We start from the raw sequence: 16,888 nt of genomic DNA on the forward strand, positions 1-16,888 counted from the left end.
TATTTTCTTTGAGAAAACCAGAGTTTCTGTGGTTATAATTCTTCATTCAGTTTTTTAATCCTCTGGTAGAAGGCCTGTTTCATAACCCATATAGGAGGTCAAATTTCCTGTGCTGGGCTGCCAGGAAAGGAGTGACAGGTGTGATCCTTTTTTCTCTTTTCTCTTATGTGAAAAAGCCAATCACTCTGCCCTATCACAGCACTGTGGCCTCTTGGTTTATTTCATCAGCAAATTGAAAAACCTCTTGGAGTTAAAGCAGTAACTTGGGCTGATGAGTTTTGTTCCTGAGTTCCTAAAGCAGTAATTACATCTAGAGTGCACCCACAGTGGTTGCAAGGTAACAACCTTTACTCTTGACTGTGAGAGCAGTCAGGCACAGACATTTGGGGTTGCAATACTTCCTGTGGGAAGTGGAGTTTCCCCGATGAACCATGCTCCCAGCATGTAGCTCTAGGACGTGAACTGGATGGAAGGATCATGACGTGGTTGATCTGGAATCCTAATATATGGCCCAATCTGCTTCGGGTATGGCACATAAAAGGCTGTGAACCTGTGCTGTGGATCTTAATTGTGTTCAAGTAAGATGTCTACCACAAGCACATCTTTCTTCCTCAGGCACGTCTCTGAGCCCCACTTTCATCTTTAAAAGTAGACAAACATTGCTTCACTGTTGAGTAGTGATTGCACTGAAGTCTGCAGTGCACACAGGCTGGAAAACATTATGTGTTTTGAGGTGAAAGCTGCCTTTAATATTTCACCAGCTTTAATAATTCATCCTGAGAAGACAGCCTTAGTCTGCCTTGCAGTGACTCATGCACGTACTTCTGTACCCTAAACTAAAGTCAGCTCTATGCTAGAAAGACCTCTTGCATGTATCTCCATATTTAAAAGAAAGATGCCTCTTCTGTGAATTGTAAGGATAAAATTCTCAGAAATGGAACACTGGCCTTCATATGAATTCAGTGGTTTCAGTCTAGTGCCTTTGCCAAGTGTGTGGGACTGAAATAGCCCTTTACAGAGAGCAGAGCCAGTATGGACAGTAGTGTCTAACAGCATACAGGCACAGAAGTGGGTGTGAGCATAAGCTTACTGCAGAAAATCCCTCTTGTAAAATGCTACTCCTGGTGCCTTTCTATTTCCACTTCTATGTGTTCTTTAGAGGTCTGTCAGAGGCAATTACAATTGGCTGCCCTATGTGTATCAAATATATATGTACTGTGTGGGACAAGCTCTAGAGGGGTGGAAAAAGCAAGTGCCTTCAACTGTGCAGCAATACTCTTACCTTAGCTGTTTTCTAACAAAGCAGATCCCTTCTCTGAAGAGAAGTAATCAGCTGTTGGCATGAAAAGGTCTATGTGACAGGTCTGGAAGTGACTTCATTGCATCTAGCATTGCTTTGTAGGACAGTTTGTGTTGTTGGATCAAAAAAATCTCTCTAGAGAGAGTTCGAAGGCAGAAGGACTTAAAAAAAGCACCTCTCTGAAGCCCAAAGAGCATATATCAAATGTACCAGACTGCTGCTTGAGTGGGATTTTTTTAAGACTCTTGAGAGATGGAGTGCTATTTAAGTATTTGTTTAGAGGAATGTATACTTGTGCAGGAGAAATATCTGTGCCCAACAGTGTTGCTATCAGTCTTGTTTACTTTAGTCAAGCTCATAAAATCTATAGAGAAATTAATGACTGAGGAGAGAATTAGAAACTAATGTTCAGCATTATCCTGCAATTTTATGTAGTTATTTCCTGAAGTGATTTGTAGCATCTTGTGATCAGGCAGGCCTCAATGGGAATAGCTGATTCCCTGTTGGTGTGAAGAAAGGGACAATATTTGAATTAAATTTAATCCTTTAACTAGGTTCCAGTAGTTTCCCATGGTGCATGTTGTGGTTAACATTTGCCTAATTCTTTTGCTTTTGTAAAAGCCTTTTGGGAAGAGGCTTGGGAATAAAATTAAAAGCAAGAACATGATTTTTTAGAATCAAAGTCTTTTTGTCATTTAGTCATTCTCCAGTGTGACCAATCCATTTTGTAATCAACTTGCCATCTGTATATATGTTAAGTGGAACTGGTCATTTCTTGGTAACTTGTAAAAGGCCTGAGAGTTGTCTGAGCCTCAGTGGACTCTGTGAGTGTGGAGTTATCTTGCCGGCTGCAGCAAGGGATGTTGACGATGCCAACCAAAGCAGCAACATATGTGGGGAGAAAACTGCACTCCTATCTTAAAAATTTGTGCTCTGGGGTTACTGTTAAGGCTGTTGGAGTAATGCAGCAAAGCTGAAGTTGAGCTTGGTCTGGGCACAGTGGCTACAACTTATGTGCCTTCTGTAAGTCTCAAACTCCCTTTAAATCCTCTTCAGAGATGAGGGCTGATGAGTCTCAGTCTAGATATCTATGCCACATCAGCTTTAGAGTTGTGTTTTGATGCCTGAGAGACAGGGGCATCTGTAAGGGTTAACTCAAGCTGTAAAGCACTGCCTAATTTTTACAGATGGTGTGAGTGCAAGACAGAACCTCAGACTGGCTTGGCAGTGCACAGAGATAACTTTACATAATTCCCTGCAGATGTTGCTGCAGAATGGTTTTAATAATGAATTGTGAAGTCAAGCTCGACTCCAGCATAGAAGGAGAACTCAAAATAAATGCAGTTTTGTTCTGTGTTTAAAAAGCAAGTTTTCTAACAACGTTGCTATGATGCTCTGGGTTGGGAAAGATGGCAGGGGAGGGGATGAGATTGTTTGCAGAAAGCCAGGCCTGTAATGGGGCAAACTAAGACCAGTTTGGCTAATTTGTCTGAACCACCTGGGAGTGGGGAGGGTGGGAAGGGGGTGGTGGTACCAAATGGTGGTACTAATGAGGGGATGGTGCAGAGCAAGTGCTTCATGATCAGCTGGGCAGAGTTCTGCAGTTTGTGGCTGTAGTGCAGGGACTATGTTGAGGAACTTGTCTGCACTGCTAACATTTTCTGCTAGGAGTCAATTCTTCCGCTATTGCTGTATTTTCCTTTCTGGAAGGTTATGGCTTGGATGTGCCACTGTAATTCAGGTTTTGGTCTCATAAGGGATGTGCTGCCTTTGCAGTGTCTGCTTGGTGCACATCCTGCTTGTGAGTATCCATTTGTGACTTCTCTGTTGCCAGTGTGTTGCTGAAAGTTTGTCAGTCTTCTCAGTTGTTCAGTCTGTTTAAGTAAAACACACTTTTTTTTCTGTAGGTGTGCTATTTTAATGAGCTACATTAAAGCCTTTCTTTTTTCTTTTTGAGAAGCAGGCTTGAAATGGGAGAAGAGAATTTCAGAGTTGGGGCTGTTTGTTCCTGAACTTGGACAGATGCTGCTGATTTCTCAGTAGTTGTAGAGATCTCTCATTTGTGCTTTACCCTTGCGCAGAGTTTATAAAGGAAACTTTTAGAAAGAAATGGTAACTTTTATGAGTTCTATGGTGATTAGAAGCTTTAGCCTTAGTCATGGCTTGAAAAATCAAAGCAGCTTAAAACCTCAGCTGGACTGTTATATGTTCTGTCTGCACATGGCACTGGATTTGGTTGAGTTACTTGGCTGTAACATAGCTCAAATGTGACTTGACCTCCAGCCTGTTCACAAGATCAGAGTAGTGAGGTTTCCTTGCTGAGGGCTTTCAGGAGCTAGGGATGGCAGTAGGGTGGCATGGTGATGTGAGGGAAGCACATGCACAAGTGCATACCTAGGCATGAGGGCGAGGGGTATTCTTTTGGCAGGGAGCCCTTTTGGATGGAGGCTCAGCTCCTCTATTGGCCCCAAACACAACACCCAAACTCAGCTCTGAAGCCACAGTGCAGCTCAGTGAGCCAAACCAGAGGAGCTGTATTGTGAAATGGGCTAGCACTGGGTTGGCGTCAAGCAAGTGTGATCCAGCTCTCCAAAGAAGGTTTTACCATGGTTTGAATTTGGCCCAAAGGTACATTTTTAAGTTAGGCAAGTCCCTTTTGCGATTGTGCTTAATTTCTTTCTGGGGAAGAGTTTACGTAAACTATTCCAGGCTAATTGATATCAGCTGAAAGCCAGCTTCTCACATTTTGTGCCTAATTATAACTGTATGTTAAACTGTGTTTGCTACCCGTGTCGATACGTTAGTAGTGAAATAAGGAACAACCATGAAGACGTGTTTTTGAAACGGTCTGGCAGATCTTGCATGTTCGCTGCTGTGGGCTTCATGGCAGGAGAATCCACCTCCTGCTGAGGGAGAATAACTAAATTTAAACTTTCCAACCATGAGCCTTGTGAAGCAAAGTTTCCAGACCTCTGCTGGGCCAGAAGATGGAAATCTATGTCTGAGTTTGGAGAGTAAATGAATAGAGCTGCCTTAGGAGCTGCACAGAGGCAAGTGAGGAGTTATTGCTTGGGGCACATTGTCTCCCAGCCATATGCCCCAGGGAGGAAAACAGGGTTTGTAACTACTGTTCTCTGCTAAAATCTTCCATGACAGGATTTGGCATGAACTTGGGTGACTTTTAGCATGAACACTTGAGCATTGTTTCAGGAGGGTGGTTTCTCTCTTTAAAGACAGTTGCATGTGGCATGGCAGCAGAGCCCAGCCCAGGACCTTCCCTTCCTCCCCACTGGGCCCAGGCTGTGGCATCCCAGCTGTGGGAGAGCTGTTTGGCTATCACATGGCTCGGAGCTTTGTCCCACAATAAACTAACCAGCGTTTGTGCCCATCAGACAAAGATGGTGCCTTTGCTCATCACAGGCAGGCTTGGGAGTCTTGTGTGAAATTTGGTGTGTTTTTGACAGCCATTAAAGTCTTTAAACTGTTTTGAGGTGCGTGGACAGAATTAGTTGTTTTCCCAGCTCCCTTTGGGGAGTCTGGAAGACTGGTACTGGACAAAAGTTTGCATTGTCCTGACAAGGCAGCTTGTGTTTTTGGAGGGAAACTGGGAGATTACAGAAAACAAGAGAAGTGGTTTGCTTATCTGGTAGACTTTGTATTGTCCTGTTATCTTAACCTGGACCTTATCTGAATAGAGGAGAATCTGGTTGTGTTCATATCTGAAAGCAGCAAGTTCTTGGTCGAGTGAGTCTACATCAAAAGTAGTGGAGGATTCCATGAATCAATGTAGCCAAGCAGGAAAACAGGCAAGGATAGTTATATTGGAATATTTAATCTGAAGTTGGCTTGCCTATAATTTTATTCATCCATCCACAGATACAAATGAAATGTTGTATCCCTATAACTGGTGAATACTCAGCATAGATAGTGGTAGAAATTTGGATGTTCAGTTGGGGAGATAAATAACTGGTGCTCATGACCTGAAGTCACGTTTCAGTTAGCTTTTCTCTCCTATTTCGGTTTTGTGCAGTAGTTTCCAACTTCCCAAGGCATTGAATTCAGGTCATGTTTTTTATACACCAGCTGTGGTTACAAGTGTTCTTGAAGGACTTTTGTATCCTGTTCTGAAATCTGTGCCCTTCTACTAAAGTCTTTCCTATTTCCATAATTTGACTTCTGTAATATTTCACATTAGGATTTGGGCAGCATCTGTGCTGTTTCATGTATGTTCACATATACATATATTCACATACAACGTGTTTTGATGCTGTAGATACACATGTGGCAAGACCAGCTCAGAAAAACAGAATTACAGAACTTGAATCAAAGTTGTTGTGGTTGGACTGGGAGTTTCTTAAAATAAATGGTCATTTGCTCCATTGCACCCACTTTTTACCACTGAGAGAGTATCTGATAGAAATGGTACAATAGGACTAAACCCCTTTTCATTCTAGGTACCTGCAGAATAACTCGAACCGGCACTGAAGCTGCTGACACTGCCATCTTCTTAGTAGCATTTTACTGTTCCTGTTCCTCTTAATGTTGACTTCTTTCATTTCTTTTTGTAGGTTGGTGGTTTGTGAGCACAGCGGAGGAACAGGGATGGGTCCCTGCTACATACCTGGAATCTCAAAATGGAACCAGAGATGACTCTGATATCAACACATCTAAATTTGGGGAAGGTATGGGAAGTTTTTTGTTATCAAGGAGAAATTGGTAGTCGCTTGCTCTCTATGCTTTTTTCTCTCAGAGGAAAACTTGGAAAACTCTTGCTGCCATTTATGGCTGTTAATCCAGTGCAGTAACCTCTCTCCCATCTTGTATCAGTAAACAATTGTTGCAGAAGAAATTGGAGTACTATGCCTGTAATCCCTTTGTGACCAGCTTGGACAATGAGTGTGACAAAAGGTTCAAAATATGAAATGATGCTCATTATACTACCCTTAAAAAGCAGACAAACAACTTATTTGCAAGTCCAAGCAGTTTGTTCTGGTAGTGTCCCTGGAAAGAGAGAACTTGCATGGCTTGTTTGCAGAAATTACACAAGGAAAAGGATGCATGATAGAGCCACAGAGCATTGAAAGGAGTGAGATGTAACTTCCATGGTTCCTTCTTGTAAATTTTTTTTTTTTTAATTAATCTTTGAAACTAGTTTCACTGCTGTTTGCTGTGGTCTGTGGTTGTGTGGAAAGGTAATTTTATTTGGTGTGGTCTCATTCTGTTAAAAGTGAGATGCCATTTGCCATTATATGTATTTAGCTGCACTACCTTTTTTTTTTTTTTTTTTTTTTTTTTTTTTTTTTTTTTTTTTTTTTTTTTTTTTTTTTTTTTTTTTTTTTTTTTTTTTTTTTTTTTTTTTTTTTTTAACTAAATGTGCTTAATTCAGGTTCCAGAGATGGAATAGTACAGCCTCACATGTTCCTCAGTTCCATTATGAAAGACTAACCACATCTTAATGGAATTCTCATGTAGCAACTGTGTACAAAGGACACTTTTATTATGATTTACTCCATTCTAATGAATCTCTTGCTAAATCTAGGTGCTCTTGACGTGACACTTATGTAAAATGTATGTGGAAATTCAGCTGACCTTTCCTTAGCACAGGCAGAGGCTTAGAAATGTGTTAGAGTGACCATCTGCCCATTAAGGGAGCACACAGGCAAAACATAACTTTGTACTGGGCCCCAGGGGTGACATCTGTGGCTTATTGAAATCTTTCTCTGTAACTCATTTTTCCCTGCTCACATCTACCCATATCCTGTGTCACTTAGGGTTTAGAGGCAGACTGACTGTAGACTGGTAGGCCAGGAACCAGCCTCGTGTGATGCAACACCTTAGCGGATGCAAAAGCAGTTAGTAAAGTTTCCTTGTTAGTAAAGATCAAAAACTTACTGCTCTTGTCTGCAAGCATTGAAGAATGTCTCGTCTGTTGGTCTGTAGCTTCCTCCCTTTTCCTGACTCTTAAACATGGTGCATGTTTGACAGCCTTATTGCTTAAACTGCTTTCATTTCAAGCTCTCCTCCACCTTTCGTGTTGGCCTCTGGAGTGTACTCTGCACAGGGATGTTGCCACAGAGCAGTCTATCCTGGGTAATGGCAAATCCATCAAATGTTCCTTATCTCTTTCCTCTCGGTCCCTTTTAATCCATTACACTGCTCTCTTCACCTACGGTCAGCAGTCCTGCTCCCTGCCTTACTCCAAATCCAGATATGCTGAAATCTGAGACTGTTCTCCCCTTTCTGTTCAGTTCCACCTCAGTGACAAATCTAATTGCGTTCCCTCCACAGCCGCCTTGATGTGCCCCCGCTTTTGCTTGCTTTGCAGTAACTTTGGTTTCTGTTATTAACCATATAACCTGAGACTTCTTGTGTTCTTTGTTTTTCCCCCTCCAGTTCTTCTTTGCTTAGGCTATTCTTCTCCATGTAATTGCTTCAAAAGTGAGGAAAGAATTACTCAGGTTCACTCTCTTTAACAAAGTGTATAAAAGTGAACTTAGAAAACTTACCAGCTCTCTCTGGAGCTGGCAGGTGAAGGGGGCTCTGATATAACTGAGGACAAAGGCACTGGAAGTGAATTAGATGCCCTAGCCCCTAAATTTAGAGTTCATACAAGTTTCAATGTGAGATTAAAAGGGCAGAAACACTCACATGGAGCTTTTTGTATCAGACTCTTGGTCCTCCCTGTTTGCATGGGCATGGAACAAGACCACAAGCCAGAATTCTGCTCTGCTGTAACAGGCCCTTGTACAAATAAGGAGGTGGTGAACACAGCTTACTAATAATTCTGCCTTTACATAGCAGTAATATTTTCATATGTCTCTGTTTAAATAGTCTGTTTCCTGAGAAAGACAAAACTGTTTCCTCCCTGCATCTGAGCCTGCACAACATCTTTTGTCAGGATGAAGGCACAGCTGACTGCTACCTGGGGCTGTGTTTAGACCAACACCATCTTGCAAGGGTTGGAAAACATTCAGAAAGCAATCTAAAGAAACATTCAACAGCTACAGGAGCTGATAAAGTAAACATGTTAAAATGCTCTCTGGAAAGGTTTAGACACTTTTTGATAAACAAGGTTTTGGTGACTAACTGTGGCATGATCAACCAAGTCTAAGCCTGGGATCAAATGGCAAGATTCAATATTGCTGAGGAGTGAAAAACCCTGACGTATACAAAACCATCACTGTGATATTAGGGCTGTCACTGGGAATGGTTATATGTTATGAGGACATGGTGTGGTGGATCTGTGTGACCCACTGTTTTTAAGGGGTGCTCCTGGATGACCAAATCCCCCAAACTCTCAGTGCGAGGAAGTAGTGAGGTGACTGCTCTGTGCTGACACCTGAAGCTATTTTCTACCCCTTATGGCCCCCTCCTTTCTGCAAGCCTTTATATTCAATATCTTTCATCTCCTCCTTTCTTATTTTGAAGTCTCCTAATGCAGGCAGCTTTACTGTGACTTTAGCTTCTCTCTTTGCTGTAATCTGTATGTCTAGTGAGGTGTCCTGTGTTACCTCTTGTAGCATGTGTGTAACTGGCAGTCTAATGTCCCATTGATTTGGACAAAGTCACCAGGTTAGACCTCCTCATCTTCTGTCCCACCATGGGCTTCGAAAAGGATCATTGACTTCCATTAGCCAAAACCACAGCTATCTATGAACTTGATATTCAGCTGCTCTGAAAATTTGTGGTTCCACTCCAGTGTAAGGGTATATTCCCTAAATAAGTGCGTATAAAAATAATTGAGTGATAATTAATGAGGTGATATCAGAATTTATGAACAGTTTCCCAGCACCACTAGCAAAATGATTGCGTTTGGACTTCAGCTGTCACTGGCGTGCAATATTTTGCATTGCTCTGTGGCAGCACCAAGCACCCCTGCAGTAGTTGCCAAATTAGCATGGAAACCCTTGAGTGGAAAAACAGAAGTTTTTGTCTCTGTGCCAGTCCAATGGGTCCTGTACAGGCAGAAGAAGGAACTAAATACAGATCTAAGTATGCAGTCCAGAAAACAAGTGGTGTCCTCTGTGCACAGCTGCTCTCACAATGTCATTTCCATAAGTGTTTTGTCTTTATTTATACTTTAAGCATAAATTATTGTTTCAGTGTGTAGCTAATACTCAGTCTTGGCTTGTTAGCTTCTTGAGCCTGCTCAATAATTACAAGGTTAGCATTTTCCTCAAATTTGTAATCTGTGTATTAGAAGTTTTATTCATGAGAATTAGCTGTGGCAGTGATTGTGAGTCACGTCTTGCAAGCAAGGTGACATCAGACAATTTTCACTTGGGTTCTGTTCCTGAGTGCTGCTGTTACAAGGGAACCTATGTAAGAAAAGCTTTTTTTTATTATTATTTGTTTATGGTGTGATAATTTTGCTTAGAGAGGGTTAGAACCCTGTTGGGTTTGATGTCATGTGCAATAGAGTGAATTCCCCAGAGATAATGCAGCCAAATTAGGAGATGCAACTGCCACTTCACCCTCCTTGGACAACTTGTCTTTAGTTGTGCAGCTTGTTTTGGGGGGGGTACACGTTTTTTGGGTTTTCAAGGCTTCGTTTTTGAGAAAAACCAATGGCAAGAGTTGCAATTTGTTACAGTTCTGCGTGGTTCATGTTGCTCAGGCTCAAGAAGATAACTTGTTCCACTGTACTGTACAAACTAAAAACATCTGCATCCTACCTAACCCATTCCCACTAACAAGACCAGTGCTTGTAAATGCCATGTTTTGTTTTTATTCCTCACCCCTCCATTTTTTTTCTTCTTTTTTTTTTCCCCCCTTTGTTTTGTCTCCATCCATGTTCCAAACTAGTTTCTAAGCGACGCAAGGCTCACCTGAGACGCCTGGACCGGCGATGGACGCTGGGCGGGATAGTCAACAGGCAGCAGAGTCGAGGTGAATTAATAGTTTCCTATGGCACCAGCTGCTGAGGGTGCTCCAAAAGCCATACTGCAGCTTCGGCTGTTATGTGTTTGGAATCTATATAGTTGGCACTCTGGTAGAGAGAAGCTCCAGAGTTCAGATGTGGATTTCAGCTTGGGGGCATCTTGGGGCCAGGATTTGGCACCCTGGGAGCTGGAGGCCTAAGCAGCCAAGGGTAACTCTGCAGTCTGACTCTTCGTTCTGTTGGGGAAGCTCACATCTGTTGTGGTTTAACTTTGGGCATATTTGTACTCAGTCTTTCCTACCTCAATAAGCACAAGTGGTACTTTCAGGGCTATTAAAATGGGTCGAGTGCCAAAAAGCCGTGGTAAGGGATGTGCACACTGGAAAAGTGCATAGTGGTGTGGAAAGATGAAAATCATTCCAGTTTCAGTCCCCTCTCTTCCTAGCAAGCAATCCTTGATACTAAGAAGAGAGTTCAGAACTTTTGGGAGTTTTTGGTATCATTTGTAGTTGTCCTGAATACCATCAGTATCAGCAGTTAAATTTTTGTGTTTTGTTTTGTTTTTGTTTTTGTTTTTTTAACTTTTGCTGGTCTAACAGTGAGCATGGCAGGGTGGGGGGAACACGTTGTGTTTGGGTGAAGCTGTGTTTGTAAAGCCTTCCAAACCAAGTACTTCTCCAGTGTGAAGCATCTTTCCCAGGTAAAGAAGGTAAACCTTTCTATCTGTTCCTCCCCTCGCAAAAGCATCCAGATGTAGTATTTGCTGCAGTTTAAAAAAGAAAGGTGGGGGACACAGCACATTTGTATCTCTGTGTAACTTTCAGATGACCTTACTGAGGGCATGGATCCAAATGTAAGCACCAGAGGTGATTCCCAGTTGAGGAAAAGGTGCCTTTTCTTATTAAGGAGAGAATGTACTTTTAAAGTAGCAAATTTACCTTCTGGGTTTGATGATGGTTCTACGTGGAGTGTCGTATGTCTCAAGCACGCACAGCTTTTCAGTGACCCATTAACTTTGTTTCAAATTATTTTTGAGGAAACCAAAATAACAAGAGCAGTGTTCTTCCTATGGTAGCTTGACCCTGCAGCAACTGGAACTACCCTCAAAAGACAAGGTCTTGCTTCTCAGCCACCAAAGACACCCTGAAGGCACAAAGAAACCCACCTCATAAGCACACATGCTGTCTTGTGAAAAAGAAGTTGTGCTTATTTCTGTACCCCAAGAGTTTGGGATCTACTTATTTTGCTTTGTCAAAATCTGCCAGATGCTTCCTGGCAATTGTGCTGGGAGAATTTGTGGGAATCAGTTTTCTAAGCGATTTGTTTACCGGTGTAAACAAATGCATCCTTTCATCTTCATACAATATTGCAAACAAAGCTCTGCAAAATATTAAGATAGCATGACCAGTCCCTTAGCATAGTCAGCTGCTAAGACTCAAGAACCTAAGTTGCATTCCCAAGTTTTTGCTCTTGCATTCTGATACCCACCATCTTCTCCAGACCTGTCCTCTGACCAGTGTCAGTGTCTTCCACGGCAGTTTTCCCCACCACAGGCTCCCCTAATCTATTCCATCCCTGCTTTTTTCTTGCTTCATAACAATTTCTTTCCTATTAGGCCCAAACAGTGCTGGGGTTTTGAGTGTGTCAGAGAATATGTGCTTAAACTAAATCTTAGCACTTGAACTTGAAACAAACTGTGGTATTCTGTGATTCTATCCAAGGTTTGGGGCACCCTCTTTGACTGAACTGCTTCTATAGGGTCTCTCCAATGTATTTAGCCACAGCTAGCCAGGCTAGCTAGAAGTTGTTTAATCTCACCAGAAATAGTAAGTTAGGGAGCTATAACAGGAGCAGGCTCATTGGAAGTAAAGAAAGTGATTTGAATGTTTGGGCACAGGTTGGAGACAGTGGTTTCATCCTCAGGCATAGCTGTAGCCTGTACAGACATCTATGCCTTTCAAATTGCAGTTGTTGAAAGTATGAGTCTCTCTGGGTGTCCAGCCTGCTGTTCTCTAACAGAGCACGGTTTATATGAGGTCAGGAGAGATTTTTCTCCTTTCTTTCCCTCCCATTCCAGCCCAAAAGACTTCCAACAAGGCCAAATTTGGGTGGGTTTGCAGCGAAATGACAGAATGCATGAAGTGTATGCATGCACCCCCCTGCCAACCTTCAAGTCCCTGCTCCAAAGTGCAGAAGAGCTAGAGCTGTTAGAACAAGAGGTTGCCAGAATTGTTTAATACAAGCAAAACAGCTTCCCCTCCCCCACTTGGCCTCTTCCTTGGAAATAAACTCAATTAATCATTTTGGCTGAAATTCTTCCCACCCAGCGATATTCTGCTTGAGATAGTTCCTGCTTTTGGGTTAGCTCCGAGAGTTCACTGGAGTTTGAAAGCAAGCTGCAAAGGATGCTTCCTGTTATATTTACACTTTGGTACCACTAATTAGCGTTTGTATCAACTAGATCTGTGATAGAATCATTTTAAGGCCAGAACTGAAGGAATTGAGCATTGTTTCTGAAGACCAGGATATTTTCTAAGTAACTTGGATATTAAAAACACTGGGAAAGCCTGAGTGCAGAAAGGAAGGGTCTTTGCTTCCCTGTTACAGACTGCCTAATGGAGGAGGATTATTAGGGGTAGCATATGACTTATTTATTTCTGTCCTTTACAAAGCCATTTGAAGAGGCCAAGCACCCCTGAACTTCAGATATTTGGAAGCAATGTTGCTGGGTCTGTGAATAAGAAACATGAAAGAGAAATTATTGAATATCATGGTAGTACTCCTTTTTTTAAAAGCTGGAAAAAAAAACTGCAAAGAGAACAGCTGTAGTCTGTTTCCACAAAGAGAAACAGATGACTTTTGTTGCTGAACTTTTCTCTTTAAAATGGTCTGTGGTGTGCCCAGATCTAAGAGATTACATTGGTTTATGTTTCTTATGTAGTTGCAAAGCTTGCATTTTTTTTAATGATAAATGTTTTTAAATGTGGTACGTTTTCTAAACTTTTTTCCTATACATTATGAAAGTCCAGTAATACAAATACAGGTTGTGAGAAGCCTGAAAGTTTATAGTTTTCCTCAGTCTTGACACTCGTTAGACCTGCAAGCTGCAGAGTTCATGTTTTGTGCTGGGTTAAATAGTAATTCTAAACATGTATTTTTTGGAACTTCCCCTGGAAGGGAACTTAAGATTTTTTACAAGCTAATTTAATGGAAAGTCATTTGTGCTTTTACAGTTTGACTGGTAAAGCTGGGGATTTACATGCCTGTCTTTTATGACAGATATCTGACATAAGTTCTTGCTGCTTTGGTTTTGTGCCCATCCTGTTACAATGCAGGAAAGTTCTTTAAAGTACTCATACTGACAGTATAGTGACGTATGGGCTGAATTTTCTGCCAAATGAGCTTATTTAAGAGTAGCTCCCAGTACAAGGTATAAGCTATTCATTGAGAGAGTTAAAGTTAGAACTTGGAACCTATAGCTCTTCCAGCTGCTTGCATATCTTGGGGAGAGCAGGACCTTGATAGGGAGAGGTGGACACTGTGTAAAGAGTAGGCAGCCATGTAACCCAGTGGTAATTGAACCCTATCTTGAGTTGGTCTTGATACTGAAACACAGTGTCCTAGCCCAGGTGGGTGGTTCTGCAGCCAGTTTCACAGCTGTGGAAAGGGCACTTGGTCAGTACTGGTATTCCAGCCTGCCTGGTCTGCTTGCACACTTTTACCCTTTCCTGCATCTCACAAGAGCTGTTCTGCCCTCTTTGACAGCCCCCTCAATACCTGTGGGACTTCTCCCTTTGCTTTCACTCTTTTCCTGTTTGTCCTTGATGCTGATGAAACGTTTCTCACTCGCAGCAGAAGGGCTGAGAGTGACACTGCTGTGCTAAATCAAACCAGCACAGAGCAGCTTCAAACTTGGTTTGTTCTTTCCTTTGGTTGTTTTTTTTTTCCCCCCTCTCTGTTCTCCGAGGAAAGTAGTAAATGTTTATTGCCTCTTGCTGGTTGAAGAAAGAGCACGCGCAATAGTAAACTGCTTAAAAGAAATGTCATTATTGTTCTTTTCTATCTGTTGGCATAAGGTTTTCTGTTATTTCAAACAAAAAAGGTGTGTGTGGGGAGGGAAGGAGGACAAAGGCTAAAGAGCTCCTGTCTGCAGATGAACACGTTTGATAACTGTGGGCAGTTATTTTCTCTGCTGCATATTTAGGCAAGTAAAACAAAGACCATGTTGAATTAATGCTTTCTGGAACAGCGAGACTTTTTCCAGAAGCAGGTCTGACAAAGGGGGGGTGGAGCGGAGGAGTGGGGGAGGGCGAGCGCAGACTGCTGACTGAGGGGAAAGTATTTTGAAAGAAAATTCTTCTGTGGTTTGGAAGATGTAGGTCTGGGGCTGTTGCATTTTGCTGAGAAATCGTTAATTGGTTAATTTCTAGACCAATTTCCCCTTACCCCCACCCCTACTGGCATATCAAACAAGGATGGGGTCACAGAAAGTTGGGGGCATGTACAAGCACCAGCTGAGCCAAGGAAATTACTGCCTTATTTGGTTGGTTCCTGAAGTGCTGCAGATAACTTCTGCACTTTTTAATGGAGGCAGAAAAGAGCAAAGTACAAAAAAGAGGCGAAGGAGAGGCATGTGAAATGGGGCGCTCAGGATGTGGAAGCAGAAATGTATGAGCACTGGCCATTTGCCTGGGAAAGATGACACTGATTATGCAGGGCTGGAAACGTGCATGGTATTTTAGCTGTTTAAAGGCAAGGTTCCTGTCCCAGATAGTTTACAGTCTAAACAAAGGCAAGGAGTTCTGTGCATCAAAGGAACCTGGGCAAGTGGCAATTTGGCACGCATCTTATTGTGACCAAAGGGGTTTTCATGGTGAAAAATGATACGTACTTACTATATTTAAAAGCTTTCAGAGAAGGACTAAAACTAAGCTTGTTTGGTAAGACAGGAAATCAGGGTAGGTAAGTCTTATTTTAGGAAGGATTTTAGAGTTTCAGGTTATTTGATACCACTGAGGAAGGAGCCTGCTCAGACTGATGAGGCATCTCAAGAAAGGCATGAGGCTGAGTGGAGGCAGAATTTGGTGGAGTGGGAAATCCACACGAACATGTGAGAGTGTGTAGTAGGACAATAAAGCAAGGCACAGCACATAGGCTTGGAAATTCAAGATGGGACAGCTGAATTGGGTATGCACTGGGTAGGAGCCTGGTTGAAGTGCCAGAGCACTGCTGTGCCAAGAGCCTTCAGCAAGAGCAGCGTGCTGAAAGGCTGGGAAGGGAGCAGAGGAGGGAGGAGGTGGCTAAAGTGGCTGTGCAAAAGGGGTCTATGGGATGGATTAGGGCTCTGGCAGTGAGGAGCAGCAATGGTAGAGGACTCTGAAAATGTTGGGGCAAGTCTATCACCTTGATGACAGACTAGGAGGAATCTGAAATAATCAGTGCCAAGGGAATCAGGAGGATTGAATAAGGAAGATTTGGAAAGTGCTACTGAAGCTCGATGTTACAACTTGAGCAGTAAAACCGTAGGTCTGCTTTCCTTGACCTGACAGTAAGTATAAATCCAGACAGCCAGAGGTGGGACCAAGTTGCCTTTTCAAGACACCTCATAACTTCCATGTGTAGAGTGTGTGTGTGTGTTTGTGTGTGTGTGTGTGTGCAAGCACACATGTAAAATATGAAATTCTGGTTTGACAGCTGGGATTGGAGAAGCCCCATGGGCTGTCAAGTTCAGTGCCTTGCTTTGTTAGTCAAGTAGGTACAATTTCTTCAGGAGCAAATGGAGCTTCATCTTAGCTGTCCTGAAGTTTCTCCTATGGGAAAACTCCTAAACAATCCTAGCCAGGTTTTAGATCAAGTTTTGTATGGGTTGCCTTGACTCTGTTTCCAACAGTCTCAGAAATAGGATTCTTTCCTCAAAATTAGGTGAAGCTGCATAGAAACTGGCCTGCCTTAGTACAGAGAACAGTTTTATGCAGCAATTGTGTAACCACTGAAAGAACCAGCTTCATCATCCCCAGTATTTTCCCTTTTTCACTGCAGATCTGCAATGAACCGAACCAGACTTAGGGTCATACCAACTTTTCTGTGACCAGATTGGCTTCACATCCATCTCATGAAAGAGTCATGAACTGTGCGAAGAGAGGTGACAGTTGCAAGGCAGGATGAAAGAAGGAAAAGGGAATGGTCTCTGCTACTGCAGCACTAGGCATGCATTCAAAAGCTGGTTTCAAAGTGACTTTTTACTTTTCAAACTATTGCTATTTGTGTATAGTAAAGGCCTCAGCTTGGCAGAACACTGTGATGTTGCTGGAGGAACACAAAATGGTTGTGTTGTTGGTTTGGTGGTTTTTGGTTTTCTTTTTTCTCTTCCTTTTTCTTCTCTTATCCTCTCCTGGTAGTTATGGAAGGATATTAGATGTTTGTGGTTTGCAAAAGAGCGATCCATAACTCTCAAATACCAGTGACTTCCTTGTACCAGGTCTATTGTGTCCATCTGTACAAAGCACATTGAGTATGTGGCTGTAATGCAGGGCATTATGTGGCTCAATTCAGTTGTCCTGTGTATGTGCACGCCTTCCAGCTGGACAGCCAGACCTGTGCTATATTTTTCTGGAGGAAATCTTTGTTGCTAGTAAAAGACCTCTCCAAGGACATGGGTACTGTCCTCTGCTGTCCACACTGTTTTCCCAGTGATCCACTGAGGTCTA

At 42.4% G+C, this 16,888-nt stretch overlaps 1 protein-coding gene across 4 annotated transcripts in view; it reads left to right on the top strand.

Annotated features, from left to right (window-relative positions):
* Positions 1-16,888, top strand: part of SH3PXD2A (SH3 and PX domains 2A) — a 251,152-nt gene that overhangs the window by 218,653 nt on the left and 15,611 nt on the right. For 3 of the 4 annotated variants that reach the window (XM_027898005.1, XM_027898007.1, XM_027898008.1), the window contains 2 exons: positions 5,869-5,982; positions 10,106-10,189. In XM_027898005.1, the coding sequence (XP_027753806.1) occupies positions 5,869-5,982; positions 10,106-10,189 (198 nt within the window). The remainder of the gene's footprint in view (positions 1-5,868; positions 5,983-10,105; positions 10,190-16,888) is intronic. The other variant, XM_027898006.1, reaches the window with a different exon arrangement.

The sequence above is a fragment of the Empidonax traillii genome, unplaced genomic scaffold (genome assembly GCF_003031625.1).
Source record: "Empidonax traillii isolate 1590-97213 ecotype Southwest subspecies unplaced genomic scaffold, ASM303162v1 scaffold574:size890810, whole genome shotgun sequence".
NCBI classification, from domain to species: Eukaryota; Metazoa; Chordata; class Aves; order Passeriformes; family Tyrannidae; genus Empidonax; species Empidonax traillii.